The sequence below is a fragment of the Corythoichthys intestinalis genome, chromosome 1 (genome assembly GCF_030265065.1).
Source record: "Corythoichthys intestinalis isolate RoL2023-P3 chromosome 1, ASM3026506v1, whole genome shotgun sequence".
NCBI classification, from domain to species: Eukaryota; Metazoa; Chordata; class Actinopteri; order Syngnathiformes; family Syngnathidae; genus Corythoichthys; species Corythoichthys intestinalis.
The window spans coordinates 35126410-35148799 of record NC_080395.1 but is presented as its reverse complement, the minus strand read 5'-3'; the positions used below and the strand labels follow the sequence as shown (position 1 = coordinate 35148799).

The 22390-nt window shown below is 39.3% G+C and overlaps 1 protein-coding gene across 4 annotated transcripts in view; it reads left to right on the top strand.

Annotated features, from left to right (window-relative positions):
* Positions 1–22390, top strand: part of kif26ba (kinesin family member 26Ba) — a 160689-nt gene that overhangs the window by 120781 nt on the left and 17518 nt on the right. For 3 of the 4 annotated variants that reach the window (XM_057851369.1, XM_057851370.1, XM_057851367.1), the window contains exons 6-21: positions 462–677; positions 809–902; positions 6904–7049; positions 8797–8913; positions 10037–10223; positions 11986–12175; positions 14939–15110; positions 17089–17409; positions 17478–17657; positions 17783–17915; positions 20111–20318; positions 20557–20646; positions 20730–20857; positions 21042–21221; positions 21297–21547; positions 21655–22291. In XM_057851369.1, coding sequence (XP_057707352.1) covers positions 462–677; positions 809–902; positions 6904–7049; positions 8797–8913; positions 10037–10223; positions 11986–12175; positions 14939–15110; positions 17089–17409; positions 17478–17657; positions 17783–17915; positions 20111–20318; positions 20557–20646; positions 20730–20857; positions 21042–21221; positions 21297–21547; positions 21655–22291 — 3250 coding nt within the window. The remainder of the gene's footprint in view (positions 1–461; positions 678–808; positions 903–6903; positions 7050–8796; positions 8914–10036; positions 10224–11985; positions 12176–14938; positions 15111–17088; positions 17410–17477; positions 17658–17782; positions 17916–20110; positions 20319–20556; positions 20647–20729; positions 20858–21041; positions 21222–21296; positions 21548–21654; positions 22292–22390) is intronic. The other variant, XM_057851368.1, reaches the window with a different exon arrangement.

The window sequence follows — 22390 nt, the reverse complement described above, 5'->3', positions numbered from 1 at the left end:
TATATTTTGTGAAAGGAAAACATTAGATGTTTGGGATGTAACTAAAGCAAACAATAGCTGTGTTAAATTCAAAGTTATATTTGAAATGTATGCGTTCACAAAAAGCTCAATTTCTGTTTTCACATCAGAAATTGGAAAATTGCTCAAACTAAGCTATTTTCTAGTGCTGATTTCTAAAGAATGGAAAAAGATATTAATTTTTTTCTCCTGCTGAAAGAGGAGAGTCGAATCTTTCTTTTGGTGGGTTCCATATTTAGATAGCAATAGAACAGAATTTTCTCTGGGCCTTACAAAATCTGTCAAAATCCAGTAAAACGGCCGGAAGCGAAGGGGGTTGCACCGGTGAAAATGGCTGGGAGTGAATGAGTTAAAGGCCAAAATGTCCATTTCATTTAATTGTACATATGCAAGGTGAGTACATGCTTTTCTATTCGCACATAATCTTTTCCCTTTCGTGACAGGTAAAAGTGATGGTGCGTGTGTGCCCGGCGTCACAGTCGGACACGGCCGAGTCCAGTTCCTTCCTTAAAGTGGACCCCAGGAAGAAACAGATTACCATCATGGACCCGTTGGCCAATCAAACGGCAAACGCCACCTCCCAAAAGAGAGCGGTGGTTAGCCAGGTCCCTCCAAAGATCTTTACCTTTGATGCTGCCTTTCCTTCTGACGCATCACAGGTGAGTCTGGCTCTTCATCGGTCTCTAAGAGCTATCATAATTTTTTTCTAGCCTTATTGTATTTGTACAACACCTCCATCAGGTTTCAATAATTGGTTCTGCATGACTGTCCTTGCTTTACTTGTTGCTAGGCGGAAGTGTGCGCGGGAACTGTTGCCGAGGTAATTCAGTCAGTGGTGAATGGAGCAGATGGATGCGTCTTCTGCTTTGGACACTCCAAGCTGGGTAAGACGCACACACTTGCACGTACAGTACGTACGCAAGCACAAACATGTGCTAGAGAAATAAACGCATTGTTTGTGTGTGCCTTGGCTGGTCCTCATCGATCAATGAGAGAAAGAAGAGGATTAGCATGTCTTTCTGGGCCTGCTCTGTTTCGGTCTTCCTAATCCTTCTTGAATGCAATCTTAAAGGGGTCGTAAACTCTCACTGCAGACTAAATCACGTCATGGCCAACATGCACATTCACAAATAAAGTCAATAAGCTACTTTGACAGTGGTTCTGAAACTCTTGGACCTCAATTCTAAATTCTTCACGTACCATCATTATGACCAATATTAAAATACTGTAGTATAGTAAGGCTATAGCAATTCTTGGCAAGTTCCCCTCAGTAGTGGGAGTTCCACACACCAGTGTCTAAATATGCAGAACCCCACCCACTTACGTAAAAGTGTGAAACTTTCAGACTCAACTGGATTCCCCTCAGATGAATTTTGAATCAGGCATAGACTTCACCATCAGTTGACAAGACCGCTCCTACAAACATTGTGCCACGCTTTCCCGTTAGGGGCCGAGCCAGGCAGAGCAGTTTGCTTTACCTGTGATAAACACACGCTGCGTTCAAACGCAGGATTTAGGTGGAAAAAGGGCAAATGTTTTACTGCATACAAGCAGTGTCTCAAGAGTGATTTGGTCGAGGATTCAAGGTAATTATTATATAAAAGAGCCCCATGCATGCCCTATGAAACGTTTTGAAAAAAAATGCATGGAAAAAAATTAGCCTAACTTTAGCTTGAAATCTTTACGTAAAATGAAAGATGACTGCCCGTTTTTTTTTTTTTTTTTTGCTACTAACCATGACTCTAGACTGTTTTACGTTCATATCTATAAAAATTTTGGGGATTTACGCATTTATTTACAAGAACTTAACCCTTAAACACCTGCAACATGAAGCAATTATCAGAGAATCCCAAAATTTTAAAAATAAGGTCCTAATGAAACTTTTTTCCAAATTGGTAAAAAGTCAAAATGAATATGTGTTATAAGCGCTCCAATACCTATAACCCTTGCTAAATCTAGTCCCCCCCCCCCCCCCCCCCATGGAACCTGCGGATGCATGTGTTGACTTACACCCATCATTTTTTCCCCCAAAATGTCAAAATCCTGAATTAGTCTCAAAATCATGAATTTTTAGGTGTATCAAATGTGATACATTTGGCAATAAAGGGTTAAAAAGCTCTTTGTTTTTTTGACTGCCGCCATTTTGGATTACAGAATAGCGTAATTTTAGCTTGAAAATTGAAATATTTAGGTAAAATGAATGATAACTGCCCGTTTTTTTGCTTTGAATCTAGACTGTTCTATGTTCATATCTACAGAAATTCTGGGAAGTACGCATTTATTTACAAGAATTTTCAACTTAAAAAGCTCTTTGTTTTGTGATTGCCGCAATGTTGTATCCATACACAGTAGTGTAGTCTTTATATTCAAATGATCAGGTAATTTTTCGCCAAGAAGTCATAATTTAGACATTTCTGCGTCCATACAAAAGAAGAAAATCGCCTTTTAGGTGTTTTATGTAACATTTCAATCTAAAAACGAGGGCCAGTTAGCAGACAAGACGTGCTGAGGCAATAGTAACATTGGACTTCAACCTAAATAAGTTGTGATTGTAGATAGAAAAATGCAAATTTTGCTTTTGTTGAGTAAAATTAAAATTCTGCAAGCTTTCCTCAAGTATAAAGCTTCTATGTGAAAATTGAGTGATTATTAGGTGTTGAAACCCTCAACTAATTAAAAAATTAAGTTGCTATTTTGGGCCAAAACTTATTTGATATGTTAAATATTGCTATTGATCTCGAAAATAAAAGGTGATCATCTCTGCATTTGGTGATTTTTGTGCATCTAGCGTAAAATTTGAGAATTTTATAGCCATTTTAAGTTTTGTTATACTTGTATAAAAAATAATTTAAATCATTTTAGAATTTTATTAGGGAACGACTTTGAATTTTTTTTTTTTTTTTTATGCCGCTGGTAATGGAGATTCGTATATGCCTAAGGGAGGTGCCTGTTTTGGTTTTAGGTCGCTAGCATCTTTGGTTTTGAAAATATTTGAATTTAAGGTTTTGAAAATATGCCCCCTACGGATCGCCCCCGAGCCCCGTGAACTGATAGTAAAGTCTATGAATCAGGGTTGCAAACTCATCTTTGTCACAGGCCACATTGTGGTTATATACTTCCTTCAAAGAACCAACTATAGGGCTGCCACGATTAATCAACTAATGTATTAGAAAACTGATCACAACTATTTTGGTAGTTCATTAATCATTTAGAGAAAATCTTGACCTACAAATTGTCCAAATCCTTTAGTAAGGCCCTTAATATTAAATATTGTACTGGTTTTTCCATTTTTAAAAAAAATTTTAGTTACTTTTTAAAGGGGTGAGAGGTGTAGTGCATGTTTTTTATTTTCTTAAAAAAGGAACACGGTATTTTTAATTTGTAAGGGTTTTTTACATTAAAAAAAAAAAAAAAAAAAATTTGTCTTTTTATTGTTTCCGTTTGAAGACGATGCAAATGATTGACTTTCACAGCCCACACAAAATGATATCTAGTGACAAGGATGCACCAAAGGACCCAAATGCTTGACAGTTCAATCCAAACAAAAGTCTACTTTCCAGTTTATAAAGTTCAAAAAAAGGAAGTTAACAAAAATTCACAGCAACAGCTGGACTTCAATCAACAAAAATTCACAGCAACAGCTGGACATCAATCAACTGAGTAAATTCCACAAGATACAAAAAGGCATTAGTTCAAAAACATGAATCGTTGTCAAAAAAAAAAAAAAAAAAAAAAAAAAAGGGGCTTACACAAGGATGTGGCGTAGGACATGGCAGGATAGCAGACAAACCGACACTAGGCAAGGTTAGAAGCAGGCTATATATACAGAGGGTCACAGGTGGACACGATCAGCCTGATTGGCAAGGGCAGGATGTAAAGTTAACTAACTAAAGTTAACTCAGCACAAAACATTAACAAGACTTCCGAGACGACACATCTAGTCCCCGGGACACAAATTTGCAAATTTGATGAAATAAAAATGCATTTGAACAAAATAGATAAAACTGCAACAAGTAATTTTGAGATTTTACCCCCCCCCCCAAAAAAAAAATCAAGCAATGCTATTAATCAAATAGGTAATTTTTTAAGCTAAGCTCAAAACTGAAGGCAGTATTTTGCGAGTTTTTTTTTTCAAGTAATTTTTCAAGGTTTGTAACATAAAAGCTATCTTTTCAAGCAAAGAGGATTTGTTTTCAACACTTTACTGCCGTTGTCTCGCTTACCTACTCTCCTTCTGACTTTAGAGGGCTTGGTTTCTGCGTGGCTTTAGTCTTTTTGTAAGGATCGCACACTTCCTTACTTTACTCCTTATGTCTTTTCAGTCATTGTACCAGAGGAAAATTCTCCTGGTGCTCTGATTGCAGTGAGCAGCTCCCTGTGCTTCACAGGCCACAGGTTTAGGGGGGAGGGGAGGCCGGACAGGCAGTTTGACAGGACAGTTCTTAAATGTAAATGTATTAAGACAGTTTGTGCAAGGGTCCCGAAGACGGACTTGTGCTTGTCACCACTCAATTGTACTTGATAAATGTTTAGTGAGTGGTTTTATATCATGGAGGAATCCATCAAGCAGCAGTAGGCTTTGCACTTCCAATCAATATCACTGTTCTACGAGGTGATTTTGCGCTGCCTGGACCTCCCTGGTTCTAACGGCCATAACAACAGATGAGCACTGATGTAGTCCCCTCACGGCCATCCGTAGTAATGAGGCTGCATTACAAGGGCATTAAGTTTTTCACTAATTAAAATAGGGAAAGGAACACACTGAGCATTTATGGTGGGCTCTGTGGCTGTTGGCTGTAGACACACGCTGGCTCACACGGTCTGCATTCATTAAAAGAAAGTTTTCCATGAACATTTGGTAATGACTAAGTCTAAAATGTGAGTGAATTTATTGGAGGACTGCTAAGAATGCAGATGATACTTTGTTGCAGTCCCAGGCCAACTAATATTAGGATATTGAGCAGTGTGTTTAAATCTGCATTTGTAGCATCATGCTTAAAACTGGAAAATATTTTATTTTTTAGTCGTATAGAGTTCATTTTGCCTACACTTATAAATTCGTCAAACCTTTTCTTTTATCCGGATAAAAGAAAAGGTTTGACGAATTTTATTTTTTAGCTACATGAACGGTGGCCGAGAGGTGTCAGACGAACTGCAAAGTCCAAACGCTTTGCAAATAGAAAAAAGCACGAACACCAATTGCAAACGCTTTGCAAAAGAAAAAAGCACGAATGCAAAGTGCCACAACACGATCCCTAATTCCTAAAGCGCGATTGCAAATTGGCAAAAGCACAAACCCCAACTGCCACAACACCACAGCAAATAGCTCGCAAGACAATTGCAAAGACAATGACCCAGAAGTAAAAAAATAATAGACGACACTTTATATATTGCTATATGTGCTTTGTGATCATCTCTACGGACCTCCGTAAAGTTGCCCCAACTACCATCCCATCAGACGCACAATTATAAAAATGATGTCAATCGTTTGTGCTGCGACGGTTTTGTAGATACATTATTATGCTTTTATTGCGATATTAATTTCGAGTGGTGACGTCACTCGTAGCGTTTTCTTAGCTTAGCTTCCACGGCTAATGGAGCGTACCAACTCTCTCAAAACCAGAGGAGTGTCCTAACACCTAGCACGAACGTAGCACAAATTCGGGCCCATTTTTCAGTAAATTGGGGGGCTCGAGATATTAATTTCGAGCGATGACGTCCTTCTAAACCCCTCATTTACTGCAAAATGGTTCCGAAGTGGTGCCATTCGTTTGTGCTACGTTCGTGCTAGTTGTTAGGACACCCCTGTTATGTGATGTTAATGGAGCGTACCAACTCTCTCCCTCTGTTCTGTTATGTTAATGAAGCATACCAACTCTCTCAATTAAAGAGGGGTGTCCGAACAATTAGCACCAACGTAGCACAAATGAATGGCACCACTTCGGAACCATTTTGCAGTAAATGAGGGGTTTAGAGGGACGTCATCACTCGAAATTAATATCTCAAGCCCCCCAATTTACTGCAAAATGGACCAGAATTTGTTTGTGCTACATTTGTGCTAGTTGTTACCATTTTACCCCTCTGGTTTTGAGAGAGTTGGTACGCTCAATTAGCCGTGGGAGCTAAGCTAAAAAAAAAAGCTACGAAGTTTATCTCAATACTTGGTTATATACCCTTTGTTGTTTGTTATCTATCAAATGGGAGCTTCAAAATATTATCCCCTGAGCCACAAATGGCCTCTGGGCTGCAAGTTTGAGACCCTTAATAACACATAGTCATAAAAAAAATGTAAGAAAAAAATATATATAATTCATGCATTAAAGGTTTAAACGGGGTATTTGAAGGTTAGTAACTGAAAGAGGTCACTGAAAGTCTCAATATTAGTGAGTTGACTCGAAAGAACTAAATTCATGTCTGTACATGTTTGATCTATTTAAAAAATATATCAATTATTTACCGTGTTCTTACCCCGAGAGAATCTGCACCAATTCGCCTTTTTAAATTCTTTATAAACCGTAGCTACTCATACTAATTCCATATACTTATTATAATCTCAGTCCTGTCTGCATTGCTGGTCTGACAGTGAGTCTCAATGCTCCAGGAAACATAGGAGGCAATAGAGAACATTGTAAATTTACAGTGCTGCTGACAAGCACTTGATCCTCCATTGTGTCACAGAACAAATCACACACATTTTATATGACAGGCTGCTCATGTCCTTATAAGTCTTCAGTGTGGTGTCACAAATTGTCTTAGTGGATTCTGATCTCCTGACAGCCAGAGCAGGTGTGTGTGTCGTCTAAGTCTGCGTGGATGTGCCCAACGGGAAAAACACACTTATTCACATTGAATTTCACACTATGTCTATCTGTCTGTCTGATCCAGGCAAATCCTATACCATGATTGGCCGCCATGACTCCCTGCAGACGCTGGGTATCATCCCTTGTGCCATCTCCTGGCTTTTTAAGCTCATCAATGAGAGGAGAGAGAAAACAGGGGCGCGCTTCTCTGTCCGTGTGTCTGCAGTAGAGGTGGGTGATCAATTTTGGAGCATCCATCCACTCGTGTAAACAAACAGTTTCGCTAGACAGACTGCGGTGCTTTAACTCGGAAGGGAAGGCAAAGAACACAGAATGTGCTGTTTTTCAAAGAAAGCTTGATTTCCTCTTGTCATAAACAGACAAGTTGCTCCTTTGGGTTCTGCTCGAGGATATTATAAGAAACAGTTCACACATGCGCACTTCCCTGGTCTTTTCAGAAGTAATTTTGCAATGCCACTCATCCGTGTATTTGGGGCTTGTGATTTCAATGCATAAAAGTAATGCATTTCCACTGGACGCTGTGTAGTAAATGGTGCATGTATATGTTGAACACTTGACATTTATTTCCAGTGTTGAAATGGAAATGACAAAAATCAATTTGTAAGATTCACAAATCAAGAAAACATTGCATGACTAATATATGGCGGAAAACACAGGCAAGGCTGAAAATCAGGTTCTGCTCTTGCACCCCTCTTTAATATAAACTGCTGTAATTTAAGCCAAAAGAACTATTGTGTTTGTTAGAAAAATGTGTCTATATGCTGCCATAGCAGTCTAATGGCACTTTAAGCCCTCGAACTATTTTTAATTTGTCCGTTTTCCCCTCAAGACCCCCATTTACAGACAACGCGCAACCGCTTTTGTTTCAACCCAGCCATAAAAAGAAGGTAAGTAATTATATTTATTATTCAAAAAGTGTATATTTTTAACTTAAAATCATTAATTGATGTCTAATATTTTGTTTAAAAAAAAGAAGACTTTATTAAATCATTCATTCGCTTATTTTAAACTTTTAAACAAATTATGTCACAATGAAAAAAAATAGTGTCTGTAAATAGGTCACGGATATCTACCTCATAACAATCGCTTACCGGTAATTGAATTGTTTTGTCAATGTCGCATTTTCATCGATAATTTAGATGATAAATAACAGTGGCGCCACCAGGGGCCTATAAATTTGTTGGTTGGTTGGCTTATCATCATTAGTAACATCAAATATTACACAATAAACCAAAGTATATCAGTAGCCGTGTCCTTAAGTCTTTCTGATAGTTTTTCCCTGACCTTTCTACTGCAATAATATAATGAAAACCTGAAATTATGGCTTTTAGTTTTGGTGTGCCACCCCAAGATTTTAAGTGGCCCATCTGGCCACCCCTATGAAATATTTCTGGATGCGCCACTGATAAATAATCGATCCAAACAAAGAAAATTTGAAAAAAAAAATGAAAAGGGTAAATATTTGAAAAAGAAAATCTCGACCACTCCTTAACGTCTGCGATTTCTGCATTGCGACCCTTGTTATATTACCGTGTTTCACCCAAAATATCCCCAAAAAGTCCGGCTGTGGCCATTCGCAGCTGTGTTTTGACACTCGGTGAGCCATGCTACACTGAGTTTTTGGATCGAAACAAGGTAAGTACGCGACAATATCTCGTTAAAATCATGGTGTCTTTAACTATGCTCTCTCATGCTCTCACTCGTATTAGGGTTTAAAAAAAAAAAAAAAAAAAAATTACGGTAAATCCCCTCACTTTCAAAATCCGCCCACCCCCAGAAATTTAGAGATTTTAAACTTGCCAATGACACATGCATATAGGACAATTTTTTAAAATTTGGCCAAATTGAGGGTCTCAAAGCAGAACTTCAAGTCACCTGAGTGTTTTCCGCCATATAAATAAATGATACTGTGCTTAGCTGTACTAGGTATTTAAATTTACTTGTGTGTTTGTAATAGGTTTGGGGCAAAGAGGAGAACCTGAAGGATTTACTCTCTGAGGTGGCCACGAATAGCTTGCAGGATGGACAGTCACCTGGAGTCTACCTGTGTGAAGACCCCATCTGCGGCATGCAGGTACAAGCAAACAACGTAAATATTTTAGACAAAATATATTCGACAAATAAAAATGAAAATGAACATTGTCATCATCAAAAATTAATTCATGGCATTAATTGGATTTTCAACAGAATGTAAAAAAAAAAAAAAAAATACAAAAAGGAGGTGAGTGTTCATTACTCAAATTCAGACATGCTTTAAAACCATTTTACCAGGTACAGTAGGAGCTATGTCAGAAATACTTAGACGGCACATTTAGTTGATTGCCAAACTATGGTCTACAAAATGGATGTTGGATGTGAACAAGTTTGTGTTTTTGCATAATTCTAGATTAATTTGAAACACGTTCATCCATCTCCAAAATAAATCATGGTGGTTTAAGTGAAGACTGTAAATAGTTCTTGAGTGTGAATGTGTCTATGAATTCTTATTTTTTGGTTGGCTGGATTTTCCTCACTGACATAGTGGCATTATTCTTGTAATGGTACTGGGTATTGGCTAGTATTCAAATGTAATTGGTCTGAAAATCTGATATTAATTGACATTAGGTGAATACACTGTAGTATTACACCAAACTCCCAGGTGGCACATTAAAACTTTTCCAGGCTATAAAAATACCCAGATTTGCCATTCTGCGGTTCTAAGCAGCTAACACGACCAAAAAAAAAAAAAAAAAAAGTCACAGGTCATGGTTGTGATTATAGACAATTCTTTCATTCTGGCATAAAATGGAATGCTTTGAGAAAATACACTCAAATACGGGAAGAACACATATTTACATTTTTAAAAAAGTTAAATTATGATTATCTTGATAATTCTCGATGTAAAACAGAATACAAATCAAAGTGTGTGTTGTTATATGTTCATAGGATTAGGGGGTGAGATACAAGCACATCTGCGTAATCCCCCACTAATCTGACATAATCTCATCAGTAATGATACCCCGCAGTAAAACACACGCACACACTCTCTCACACATCCACACACACAAACAGCAGGCACATGAGAGAGGTGTAAATTGAATATGTCAATCATTCTAGTGCATGCTGGGTGCCGAGTATATCAACATCAATACATAATCCTCCTTGTCTGGCTGGCTGTCTTCCTAAATAATCATCACTCTTTCCCCATCACACCTCAGCTCCAGAACCAGTCTGAACTGCGCGCACCGACACCAGAAAAGGCAGCCTGGTTCTTAGACGCGGCCATCGCGGCCCGCCACAGCAGCCAACGTCCCGAAACGACTGAGGAAGAGCAGAGGAACTCCCACATGCTGTTCACGTTGCACATTTACCAGTACCGCATGGAGAAGACAGGCAAGGGAGGAAGTGAGTCCTTCTAATGTTATTATTAATCATATACATTACCAGTGGTTCCCGAACATTTTAAATCAAGTACCTTGGCTCTCCAAATACCAGCATCCTGCGTGGCCAACATTAAAATACATTACAGTGATCCCTCGCTACTTCACGGGTCAACTTTCGCGTCCTGAGTGCATCGCGGATTTTTAAAAAATATATGATTATATAAAAAAAAGTTCTAAAACATTGTATTTATGTACAGTAGTATGAAATATCAAAGTTAAAGTTTAACCCTTTTTAGAACACTCATTGAAATACTGAGGAATAATAAGTCTACTTTAGAGCTCTATTAAGGGCAAAACAAATGACGATAAAGACAAATAATAATAATTAAAAAAAAAAAAAAAAAAAAAGAGAAAGTGGTCCGATTTTTTTAACCGATAACCAATATCCCAATATTGTCCAACTCCAAAATTAGTTCGTTGACTTAAAATATTCATTATTTTTTAATCATTTATTGTTCATTTAATTTTTGCACCATAAATGCAAATGGTCTGCTCACAAAACAAATCCTAGTTTTAAGACATCTAATGGTCAACAAGCATAACTGCGGTGCTAAGCTGTGACCAGCCCTTGTACAAAGGCAGAAGGCCTCTACATTTGCTTTGAAGGCATCATGCATATTGGCCAAAAACCGATGTGGATATTATCCGATCTCATTTGAAAATGCTTTTATTGGCCAATATTATGGACTACCCGATAATATCGAACAACTTTAATAATAAGTATAATTGAGACCTGGTATTCACATATGTGGACAATTTAGGAGTGGAAACCTCTTGGTACCTCACGATACGATACGATTTGCGATACAAAGCTCACGATAACGATGATCTGACGATATAGCGACACAACGATTTTCGATACATTGGTCAGGAAATCATTCTATGATATTCTACAAAAAACTAATAAACAGAAAAACAAGCTTCGGCTGTGAATTGGAATGAGTTTATCACTAGTAGACATCCAATCCATTTGAAGTGGGAGGGTGGCAGCCACCCTCCCACTTCAAACGGATTGAACGTCTATGGCTGTCAGTGGCAGCCAATGCCAAGCAGTGAGGTAATTTTGGGCCATTTAAGGTCATGTACCTGTTGATTTTCAGTTACTTCCTGTTGATTTTGGGGTATTTTATGGGTCACTTGCTGTTTATTTTGCGTTACAGAACAGGAAGTGACCTGGGAATCACCCAAATGAATAGGCAGTGACTCAAACTCAACAGGAAATGACCTTAAAATGTAAAGCAAGTGACCTGTAAATTATCCGAAAATCAGACTGTGAATTCTCTGGTTTTGAATGAACGAACGTTCACAGTCTAAATGGATTCGGCGTCAAGCAGTCAATGGCAGACTTTTTTTTTTTTTAAATTGACACCTTCTTAAAACTATATCTCGATTCTTGACAGGAGCATATCGAAAAACCTTTTGGGATACAAAGTATCACGATATATCACCATTTCGATATTTTGTCACACCCCTAGTGGACATCACATTTTGGTTAAAGTAACACTTGTTTACCAAATGTGGCCTAAAATAAAGGTTAAGCTTTCAAAAATAGTCACATGCCCGATAAAGAGTTAACAAAGGAAGAAATTCATATTTCCACAAGTGAAATTCAAATAACAGATCACAATCACCCTTCAAAATCGTCACACTAGTTGGTGTTTAAACAAAAGTGAGTATTTTGCTCATCTCCCAAACATTTATCTCCTTTTTCCCCACCTCGCAAGTGTCGGGAGGTCGCAGTCGCCTCCATCTGCTGGACCTGGGCAGCTGCGACGACGCTGTCCTCGGGGGCGGAACGGTGGGGAAAAGCAGGGAGAACTCTTCACCCGGCTCGGCGCCACTGTGCCTTTCCCTGTCAGCCCTCGGCAACGTTATCCTGGCCTTGGTCAACGGGAGCAAACACATACCGTTCAAGTAAGCACCCAAGTGGATGTGTGTAAGAGAGGACAGAAAAATGAGGACGAACGTTATATAAAATGGATGGATTAACATGTTAATCATCCACAAAGTCAATCAAGAAAATGTAGTCAACCATCCCCTACTTTTAATGGCCTTTTATGTCGACTCTGAACATTTTTGTCACATGTATTAAAAAAAAAAAAAAAAAAAAAGTTTGAATGTACTCTAATAACTGTTCAAACGTTAAAGTATTTTAATGAGTACTCTTTACAAGGTTAATTGTAGAATGAGATTTTAGAGTGCCTGAAAGTAATGAAGAAAAGTAGCCGTTTTTTTCTCCAAGGTTTTAGGGAATCAACGTCAGAAACAACACCTGCTGTTGCATATTCATCATGCAGTTTAGTGATGAGAGCTACAAGGAGCTAGAAAGATAAAGAGTTGAAGAGAGACACTAACAAAAGGCAGAGGACAAACAAATGAGCAGAAAAAGCAAACATTTTTCAGTATGCGTTACAAGTCTACACTATGCAAATCTCTCTACCTTTCCCTGAATTCCGTGTCCTTGTTCTACCTTCCTTCCTGCCTTGTTCTTGAGGCTATGTGGCTGTGCGCACCACGCTGGGTTAATTAAATCACCAGTGCTTACATTTACATGGTTAAGCAAGCTCATTGAAGCAGGAGTTTTGTGGCTTAAGCCAATGTGGGATTGTGAAGGGATTTATACCTCACATGAGTCAAGTGAGAGGATGTCACTTCAGGGATATTGAGTGGGATTACTTGATAGCTAGCTATTCATTATTAAATATGTTTGGTGATGCTTTGGCCTTGTTTGACTGTAAGCCACATACATTCAACATTTAGACTCTCACTGGGCACTTCATTAAATACATTACAACACATCAAATTTTAACGTGAGGAATTGCATTTGTTATGTAATAAGGTTATAGTAGGCTAGAAATGTTTGTTTTTTTGGGTGTCACTGGGATACAAGTGCTGGTTATTGTGTAACTTTGTCATTCGACCATTTTAACCCTTCATAGGGCAAGTGACTATTTATAGTAATAAAAAAAACAATGGAACGGAACCCCATAAAAACCTGGCGTCCACATACTGTATGTGGACATCTTAAGTTGGGTCACGTGGGCAGCAATTATAGTTATTTAATATTATTAGAAACAGAAATACCATGGTTATGGCCCCCCAAAGACACTAAAGTCTAAACAGTGGTATCTCGACATACGATCCTTTCGACAGCCGACGTAAAATTTGACTCATCATTTGTCTCAACATATGACAGCGTCGCAATTTCATTGTTTTCCCGCAAGACGGACGCACAGCGTATTTTCTTATGAGAGAAATCAACATGGGTCTCAATAAAGTTAGTGCAGGTGGAAAAAAAGGAAAAATGTGATGCTGACCATTGAAATTAAGATGGATATGGTAGAAAAATATGAGCATGGTGTGCACGTCAGTGAACTGGATCGACAATCTGACCGGAATATGTGTATGATCTCAAGGACGACTCGCATTATTATTATTATTATTATTGTGAAATCGACAAGGAAGTCGCCAGATTCGTCAGGTTTTTATCATTTATTTCAGAACTTGTGCAACACTACACGGCTACTGTTCGCCTAGCCGATGCCAACAACAACAGAACATGGAAAGAGAAAGTAAAAACTTAGCCGCACCACTATCTCTCCCCTCAGTCACACGGTGCGTTCAGGAGCAGCATGCAAAACACAACCGCCACATTAGAACCCAATTTGTTACATTATTATTATTATTCTGAAAGCCCGCAAACAGTTTGCGAAAACATGTCAACAAAGCACATGGATTACTGGAACCATGTCCTGGCACAAAATGTCCCAAGAGTCTGGCTATTGTTTTTCAAATTTATTGCAAAAACCACAATGCCGTCATTGATAGTTTGAGATGAGTTATTGAGCATATCGCATGCCTTGAAAATAATAAAAACACAACAGTTATTTTCCTCAAAGCCAGCCAAAAGGGACAATTTGATTTGGGCAGCTGCTCCATTGGTTTTCACCGAACCAAATTATGTCCATTGTTCGAGGCGGGCAGTAATAATTTTCCAAACGATATTACGCCAAGACGTCACTTTAGAAAATATATTACGACATACCTAGAACAAAAATGTCCCAAAAAAGTGAAAACCTGTTTATATTTTCTTCAGTCTAGTAGAAGAGCATTTAATACATTTTTTCTATTTCACATTACGTTGCCGTCATAGACAGTTTGTAGTGAGTAATGAATTGCACATTGCTCTTTCAAAGAGATGAAGGAAAAAAACAGGTGGGGAAGCGAGTAGAGGTCAAGACTGATGTGTTTGAATGCAAACATGTTTTCAAAAGATAGGCAGGTTGTGTGTGTGTTATAGCGACAGGAGATCTATAGTCATGGCAAATGTACCGCATACACCAAAAAAGCTGTAATAGCTTCACTACAATCGTTTTTTTCTTAAACACAAAGTGTACTTTTATTCACCAGTCTGCAAGATTAATCTCACAGAGAGAAAGATGAACTTCCAATATTAGTCTGCTTCTCTTAAAACATTTGTGCTTGCTCTTAAGAATCCATGTATTGAAAGGAATGATTAGCATTAAGTTTGCCTCGCTCATCTCTTCTGCCTCGCAACTCTTATCTATTAGCATAATATACGGTTATAAAATGTTCAGAGGCTTTTAATAACCCTTCGAATGACATCATCAATGTGTCAAGCCCATACCGTGTGCTCTCGTCTGTGTCTGACACAAGGGACAGCAAGCTGACCATGTTGCTGAGGGAGTCACTAGGCAACATGAACTGCCGCACTACCATGATCGCTCACATCTCGGCCTTGCCTGGGGATTTTTCGGAAAGTCTCTCCACCATCCAGATAGCATCCCGTGTTCTACGCATGAAAAAGAAAAAGGCCAAGGTCACAGTGGTAAGTTTAAAAAAAAAAAAAAGCTTTGTTACCTTATAAAGGGAACACATCAATGTGGTGAGGTTCAATTCAGGCATTTTAGGATCACTTCCTGTTGATTTTTAGGTCACTTCCTCCTAATTTGGGGAATTTACAGGTCACTTCCAATTGATTTTGATTCCTTTCCTGTTGATTTTGGGAAGTTCCTGCATAGACTTCATAATGATATTGATGGGTCAGATTCGTCCTTCATTGCGCCCCGCCTCCAAGTAGGGGGGCATCCCACAATCCGCTTCAGTTATTCGCAGTCGGTCGCAGCGACACATGCAGCGATCCAAGGCCGGATGTATGTTGAAAAAGTATGAAAGCTGTACCGCATACAAACATATGCTAGCAATATTCTTCGACATATTTTCGTAAAATAAATGCTAACTGCATGGGTTTTTTTTCTTTTAACCAAGAATCGAGACTCTTTTACGTCCATATCTACAAAGAATTCAGGGATTTAAGCATTTATTCACAAGAATTTTCAACGAGAAAGGCTCTTTGTCTGTAATTCCACACGGTCAGCTTTGACTGCCACGCTAACAATGCAGGTTCCCTATTAATTGGCCCCGCGCCCTGTCAATATCTTTATGAAGTCTATGGTTCCTGAGTCATTTCCTGTCCCTTCAGAGCACTTCCTTTTGATTTAAGTTCAATTCCAAGTAACTTCCTGTTGATTTTGGGGCATTTTGAGGGGACTTGATGTTCATTTTGGGTCCCTTCCAGTTGATTTTGGGACATTTTTGCATCACTTCCTGTTGACTTTTGGGTATTACTGAGTCACTTCCTGTTGAATTTGAGGTATTTTCATTAAAATGAACTCTGGTCATGGCCCCAAATAACACTGAAGGACATTTTTTTTTTAAATGTCATAGTATTTAAATCAGGGGTGTCCAAACTTTTAGCAAAGGGGGCCAGATTTGGTGTGGTAAAAATGTGGGGGGCCGACCTTGGCTGACGTCCTTTACGTAAAACAATATATTTAAGCAAAATTTTAGCTAGCCATTCTGTGTGTCGCATTTGCTTTATTATTTTTTAATTAATAATTTTAACAATCTCACAACTAGCCTTTGTGGCGTTCTCTTTAGATTCTCAGGCTCTAGTGAAATACCGCTGCTGTGAAATTAAACTAGCTTCAAGTTGCTTCAATTTCTCGCTGCGTATCTTCCCTGCGAATCTTGTCGTACTTGTCAGCGTGTCTTGTTTGGTAATATCGCCTCACATAGAACTCTTTAAAAACAGCGACTGTCTCTTTGCAAATGAGACAAAGGCACAGTTGTTGCGTATTTTAGTGAAGAAATAGTTCAATTTCCACCTATCCTTGAAGCGTCGGACATCGCAGTTAACTTTCTTTTTTTTGTTGATTGTCCCCATTTTAGAAAATTGCAAGTAAAGCGTAACATGGGGTAATGTTGTTTAGAGTGCTGCTGCCTTTTAGTGGGTAAATGAGGAGCAGCATTTAGTATGTAAGCTACTTCATATGCTGGTAGCAGTACTGCTGACTAATTTATTAAGGCTGTGTGCGGGCCAGACGTTATTGATTTTATGACAGATGCTGGGGGCCGCATGAAATTTGACAACAGGCCGCATTTGGCCCCTGGGCCGGACTTTGGACATGTCTGATTTAAATGAATGCCCCATAATGGCTTAACTCTGTTATCCTCCCACGTTATTTAATAAAAGAAGAGTAAAATCAAGTCTTTTATGCAAAAATAAACTCAAAAGACAGTTGCTGTCACCGGAAAAACGAACATTCTCTATTCTTAAATGATGAAATGCGCTATTATGGTAACATAATTTGATATTTTTATCACATTTCTGTGTGAATATGAATTAAAAAAAAATGGAATAGGTGATTCATTCTCAGTCACTCTCCTGGGAAGTGCATATTAAAAATAACACCTTGTGTAATAATAGCCATTTCTTCGTGCCTGTCATCGTCATCTGTCTTCAGCAGTACACCTCCAGTTCTTCTGGAGGAGAGAGCTCCTGCGAGGAGGGTCGCATGCGTCGACCCACCCATCTGCGGCCTTTCCATCACCGTGGCGACCCAAACTCGGACCTCCCGCTGTTGCGCCTGTCCAGCGACCAGGATGAGCAGTACTCAAGCAGTGAGCAGTCATGTGACACAGTCATCTACGTGGGTCCCAACGGGGCCGCGGTATCCGATCGAGAGCTGACAGACAATGAGGGTCCGCCAGAGTTTGTGCCTATAATTCCCGCCCTGCTGCGAGCGAAAACATCAGAGACGCAACAAAGTCAGGTGGTCCAGAAGGTAAATGACGGTGAGGTCAAGATCTAACACTAATGAGTCGAAGATTGACAGTTTGGGTTGCTGTGCAGCAGGTGCAGCCCGAGCTTGAAAGCCAAGACCAGCAAGGCGGTCTGTGTCAGGCCCAGTCTGCTCAATCAATACTAGGACAGCCATTGGCCCCAGTACCTGAGGAGGGGGCTGAGTGCCTGAAATGTAACACTTTTGCTGAGCTGCAGGAAAGACTGGACTGCATTGACGGCAGTGAGGAGGTAAAATGTTAACAACATTAAGGCATACATTTTTACTCCAAATTTTGGTCACAAAACCCCTTTGAGTGTGACTTTTTAAATTGTTGATAAATAGTTCAATGTTTTTGGTTATTCATTTTTCTCAGGTAGCAAAATTTCCCTTTGAAGAAGTTCCAGTCTGTAAACAAGGACCCAAAGATACATGTTTCCATTCTGAGAAGTCATTTGCGGCTGCTGAGGCTGCCTCGGCTGCAGGATTAGATACAGAGACCAAAACAGGTGACTTACTTCATCTAAATTAAAATAGGATATTATCATTATAATATCATACCTGTAGTAATCTATATTAGGGCTGCAGCTATCGAATGTTTTAGTAATCGAGTATTCTACTGAAAATTCCATCGATTAATCGAACAATCGGATAAAACTTTTTTTTTTTTTTAAGGTAAAGAGCAATTATAAATATACAGTACATGAGAAAACAAGACAATTCACCTAATATTAAACCATTTTAGTCAATGTCTTATTTTAGATGTACATTGTTGAAAACTGCCAAAAATTGCATTTCAAATGTGACTAGAAAAATAAAGCAACAAATTCACTGCTTTCACTCAAAAAAACTTAAACCCTTATTAAAAAAAAAAAAAAAAAAAAAAATTCTTAACCTAAAAATGTCATTAAGCTTAATAACACACATCAGTTACAAGTTAAGTGTTTTTCCCATGTGGTTCAATTGAATTTTAATATGTGTATGGATTTTGAGATTTTGCAATGCTCAAAATTAATGTACGGTACCTGCTGTATTGGAGCACATTAGGCACCAGTGCTACTTGGTGTTTTATCTAGCAACGACTAGCGAGCTAAAATTGACATTTAGCTTTATTATGTTTTTATTTTATACCCTCATCACTCTACAGCGCTGTGTTTTTAAATAAATCCTGTTTGTAAGACACGTTAGCCACGCATCGGCAGTAGTCATAATTAATGGAAACCTAGCCCTCCGCAGGGCTAACGTTACATTAGCAAGGTACAGTAACGTTAATCTTATTAGCGCTGAGAAGTCTACTGCTTTAAGATGTCGGCTATTTACTAACGCTGGCGAGTCTGTCATTTCGCATCTAGTTCTATATACATGTGCTAACGCCGGTGAGTCTCTCATTTCTTATCTAGTTCTAGAAACGTGATATCTATGGGACGCATCACACGCTACCACCGTAGCATCATGTGGGCATAGTTTGTAGCAACGTTAGTGTAGTTTGTAGAGGCAGTCAGGTATTATTGTTTCGTCTTCTACGCACGTGACGTCAGCGCGGTGTGCCGCATTAAAAGTAGTCCGAGCAAAACTTTAGAGTTTGCAAAATTAAACGATAGAGGTTGCAAAATTAAACGATTCCTCGAGGCAGAAAAAAATGCCTCGATCAATTTTTAAATTCGAGTCACTCGAATTTTTAATCATTTCAGCTACAGTGCTGCTCGAAAGTTTGTGAACCCCACAGCGATGGTCAGATTTTTTGTAAAAAAAACTAAAATAAACTAAATAAAATAAATGTTAAGTTATACCCAAATCCACAATACTGACATTCCAAATAATGGACTGAAACAAAAGAAATAGTTATATTGTCATTCTTTATTTAAAAAAAGTGGTTGATTTAAGAAAAACTCAGATATCATGTGTGCAAAAGTATGTGAACCCCTTCACTTAATAGGATATTGCGCCTCCTTTTGCAGAGATTACCTCAACCAAACGGTTTCTGTAGTGACTAATCAGCCTCTCACATCTACTTTGGGGGATTTTTGCCCATTCTTCCTTGCAGAACGCAGTCAGTTGAGAGAGGTTTGATGGGCGTCTGGCATGAACTGCTCGCTTCAGGTCCCGCCACAGCATTTCAATGGGATTTAGGTCAGGACTTTGACTGGGCCAGTCCAGAACACGAATCTTCTTCTTTTTCAGCCATTCCTTGGTTGTATTGCTGGAATGCTTTGGATCATTATCATGTTGCATGATCCACCTTCTGCCAAGCTTTAACTTCAAAACAGATGGCGTCAGGTTATGTTCTAGGATTTGACAATATTCCTCAGAATTCATGATTCCCTGGACTATGTGGAGTTGTCCAGGTCCTGAGGATGAAAAGCAAGCCCAGATCTTGACATTCCCACCTCCATGCTTCACTGTTGGGAGAAGGTTCTTTTGGTGGTATGCAGTGTTGACTTTTCGCCAGACATGGCGGTTTTGGTTGTGACCAAACAGTTCAATTTTGCACCTACATCAGTTGATGAAAACTCTTTTTAATTTAGTCTCGACAACACAACTGTTAAAAAAACAAAAAAAAAAACTACTGAATTGATTGATTAGGAAATCAGGTTGAAATAATAGAAAATTCCAAAATGTTGAGGGGGTTCACAAACTTTTGAGCAGCACTGTATATGTACATTATTTCAGCTTTAAAAATACTTAGTAAATTTTACTCCTCTAGGAGGTGCAGAAACCTCTAGGAGGAAGACCAATGATGAGCAGTTGCAGGATATTAAGGAGGTTGTGGAGGAGGCAGAGCTGGCTCAGACCATGATCCACAGTCTGGCTCAAAGTTCTGGGACTGCTCTCGTGTCTGGGATTAGAAATGTGACGGGAAGCAACTCCTCAAACCCTCTTCATAGGGCCAAGGTTTCACACCAGCCTGACAGGTAAGACAAGATTGTGTGATCACATTTTCACTTTAAATGTACCTGAAGCGAATTAGCAGAATTAGAAACATGTCACAGTATGCAGTATAAACCACTACCAAAATTCCCATCCAAAATGCTTTAAAATATTACAGTGGCAACAAAAAAATAACCATCATTTGGTATAACTTTTGTAATAGATCTAATTTGAGATGTTGCTAAAGGTCTTTAAAATAATAATGTCTTCTTGTCTGGACAGTCGTGAGGGTCTGACGACTGAGTCCAAGACACGGCCACTCGGTTCTCCTCGCCTAGGCATCGCCAGCCTCACAAAAACTTCAGACTACAGGTGAACTAAAATGCTCCTTAATTCTCAGGAACATTGCACGTAGGCTAACAAAGAAAAATGTAGTAAATCCTGGATTTATCTAGGCCTCCTTCCTCACCGTCTCAACGTTGTAAAGTCTACACACAAAAGGGAGTGATACCAGCAACATCCCCGCTGTCTTCACACACTTTGGCTCAGGATGGACAAGCAACAGAAGCTTTAACCTCTGACAGTATGTGTTTCCACACATCTTCTGATTGGATTTATTTTGGATTTATGTCTGATTGTTAAAAACACCATGCAAAAACTTCAGGGTTGCAGAAAATCAGAAGTCAATCCAAACTATCTGGATTGGGTACCAGTCAAATTTGTAAAAAAAAAAAACAAAAAAAAAAACTGTATTTTCTTCAACTCAGGCAGCCTGGCTGCAGACAGTGGTCGTTCATCCACTGAGTGTCCACTGTCCAGAACATCTCCTGTTGGAATGAGTCCACAAGTCAAAGATCCAACTCCATCTATTTCTGCAAGCCTGGGTTCAGCAGAAACACTCTGTGACGATGACGTCCCACCAATACCTTTTGATACGCACAGAGAAGGTAAGTGGAATTTCTCTCTGCTTCTACAACAGGTGGTTGTGGGTGTCTGAAATAATTCTCGCTCAACTACTACAGGACTAGCTGGACATCGTTTAATGTGTGAAGATTTACTAATATACATGGGGGCTTCTGGAGAAGAAGAGGCGCTTGATGACACAGCTTTCATGATGACGCAGCGCCTAACCTGTCGCCCGCCGAGCATCATCAGCTTCAATAGCGACTGTTGTTCTGTGGAAACCCATGCCAGTGGACTTCGTACAAGCCCCGTTGAGGATCATGTGATTGCAACCAGCTCTGGAGTTAAGGAGGTTGTTGCCATGGCAGAGGTTGGTGTGACTATTATGGCTTTCTAGTCTAGATACACCTCGTTAATATAAAGAGTAATGTTCTGTCTAAGAAGTGCTTTATTCTTGTCATTTAATGTAACCCACAGGTGGCAATGGCCAAGCTGCGCCTAGAAGGGGATAAGATAGCCACAGAGACTTCCCCAGTGTCTTCCTGGATGAGTGATCTGAGTGGATGCAGTGAGGGTGATCACTCGCTTCATAGTTTCAACCAGTCCCAAAGTCAGCAAGGGGAAGCCCTGGCTGAACCCAACCAAATTTCCTTGGGACTGGATCGATCAGGGGATAACGGAAGCAGTGGCTGCTTCAGAAAAGCAAATCTGGAGGAAGAGCTGTCTGAATCCAGAGGGGAGAAGGGAACACCAACCAAGGACAGGTTGAGAAAACTGCCACCATCGATGGCTAAAACGACAATCCAGTCTTTGCCAGCACTTGGGAACCTATGTACCTTAAAGAGCACAAACAGTGCTTACCCTTGTGTAGCTATCAAAGAGATGGCCATACCTGCGATCTGCTCCTCACCAACAAAATACAACTCACAACAGTTAGCCTCCATTTCCAGTGAGATGATCTTCGAGGACCCCTGGTTGATCCGCGGTATGGAGGATGGGAGGCCCACTGAGGACATCGGGCCAGTAAATAGGGATGAAGAGCATTCAAATAGCCAAGCAGGACAGAACATTGAAGCAGCTGGCAATGGGAATCTCAAGAATCTCTGCAGGGATGGTAAGAAAATGTATTTCATTACCTCTGCCTACCACAAACAAACTAGTAGAGGTCTTTTCTTATTATTGACCATTTTAACACTTCAGATTGAATTTATTT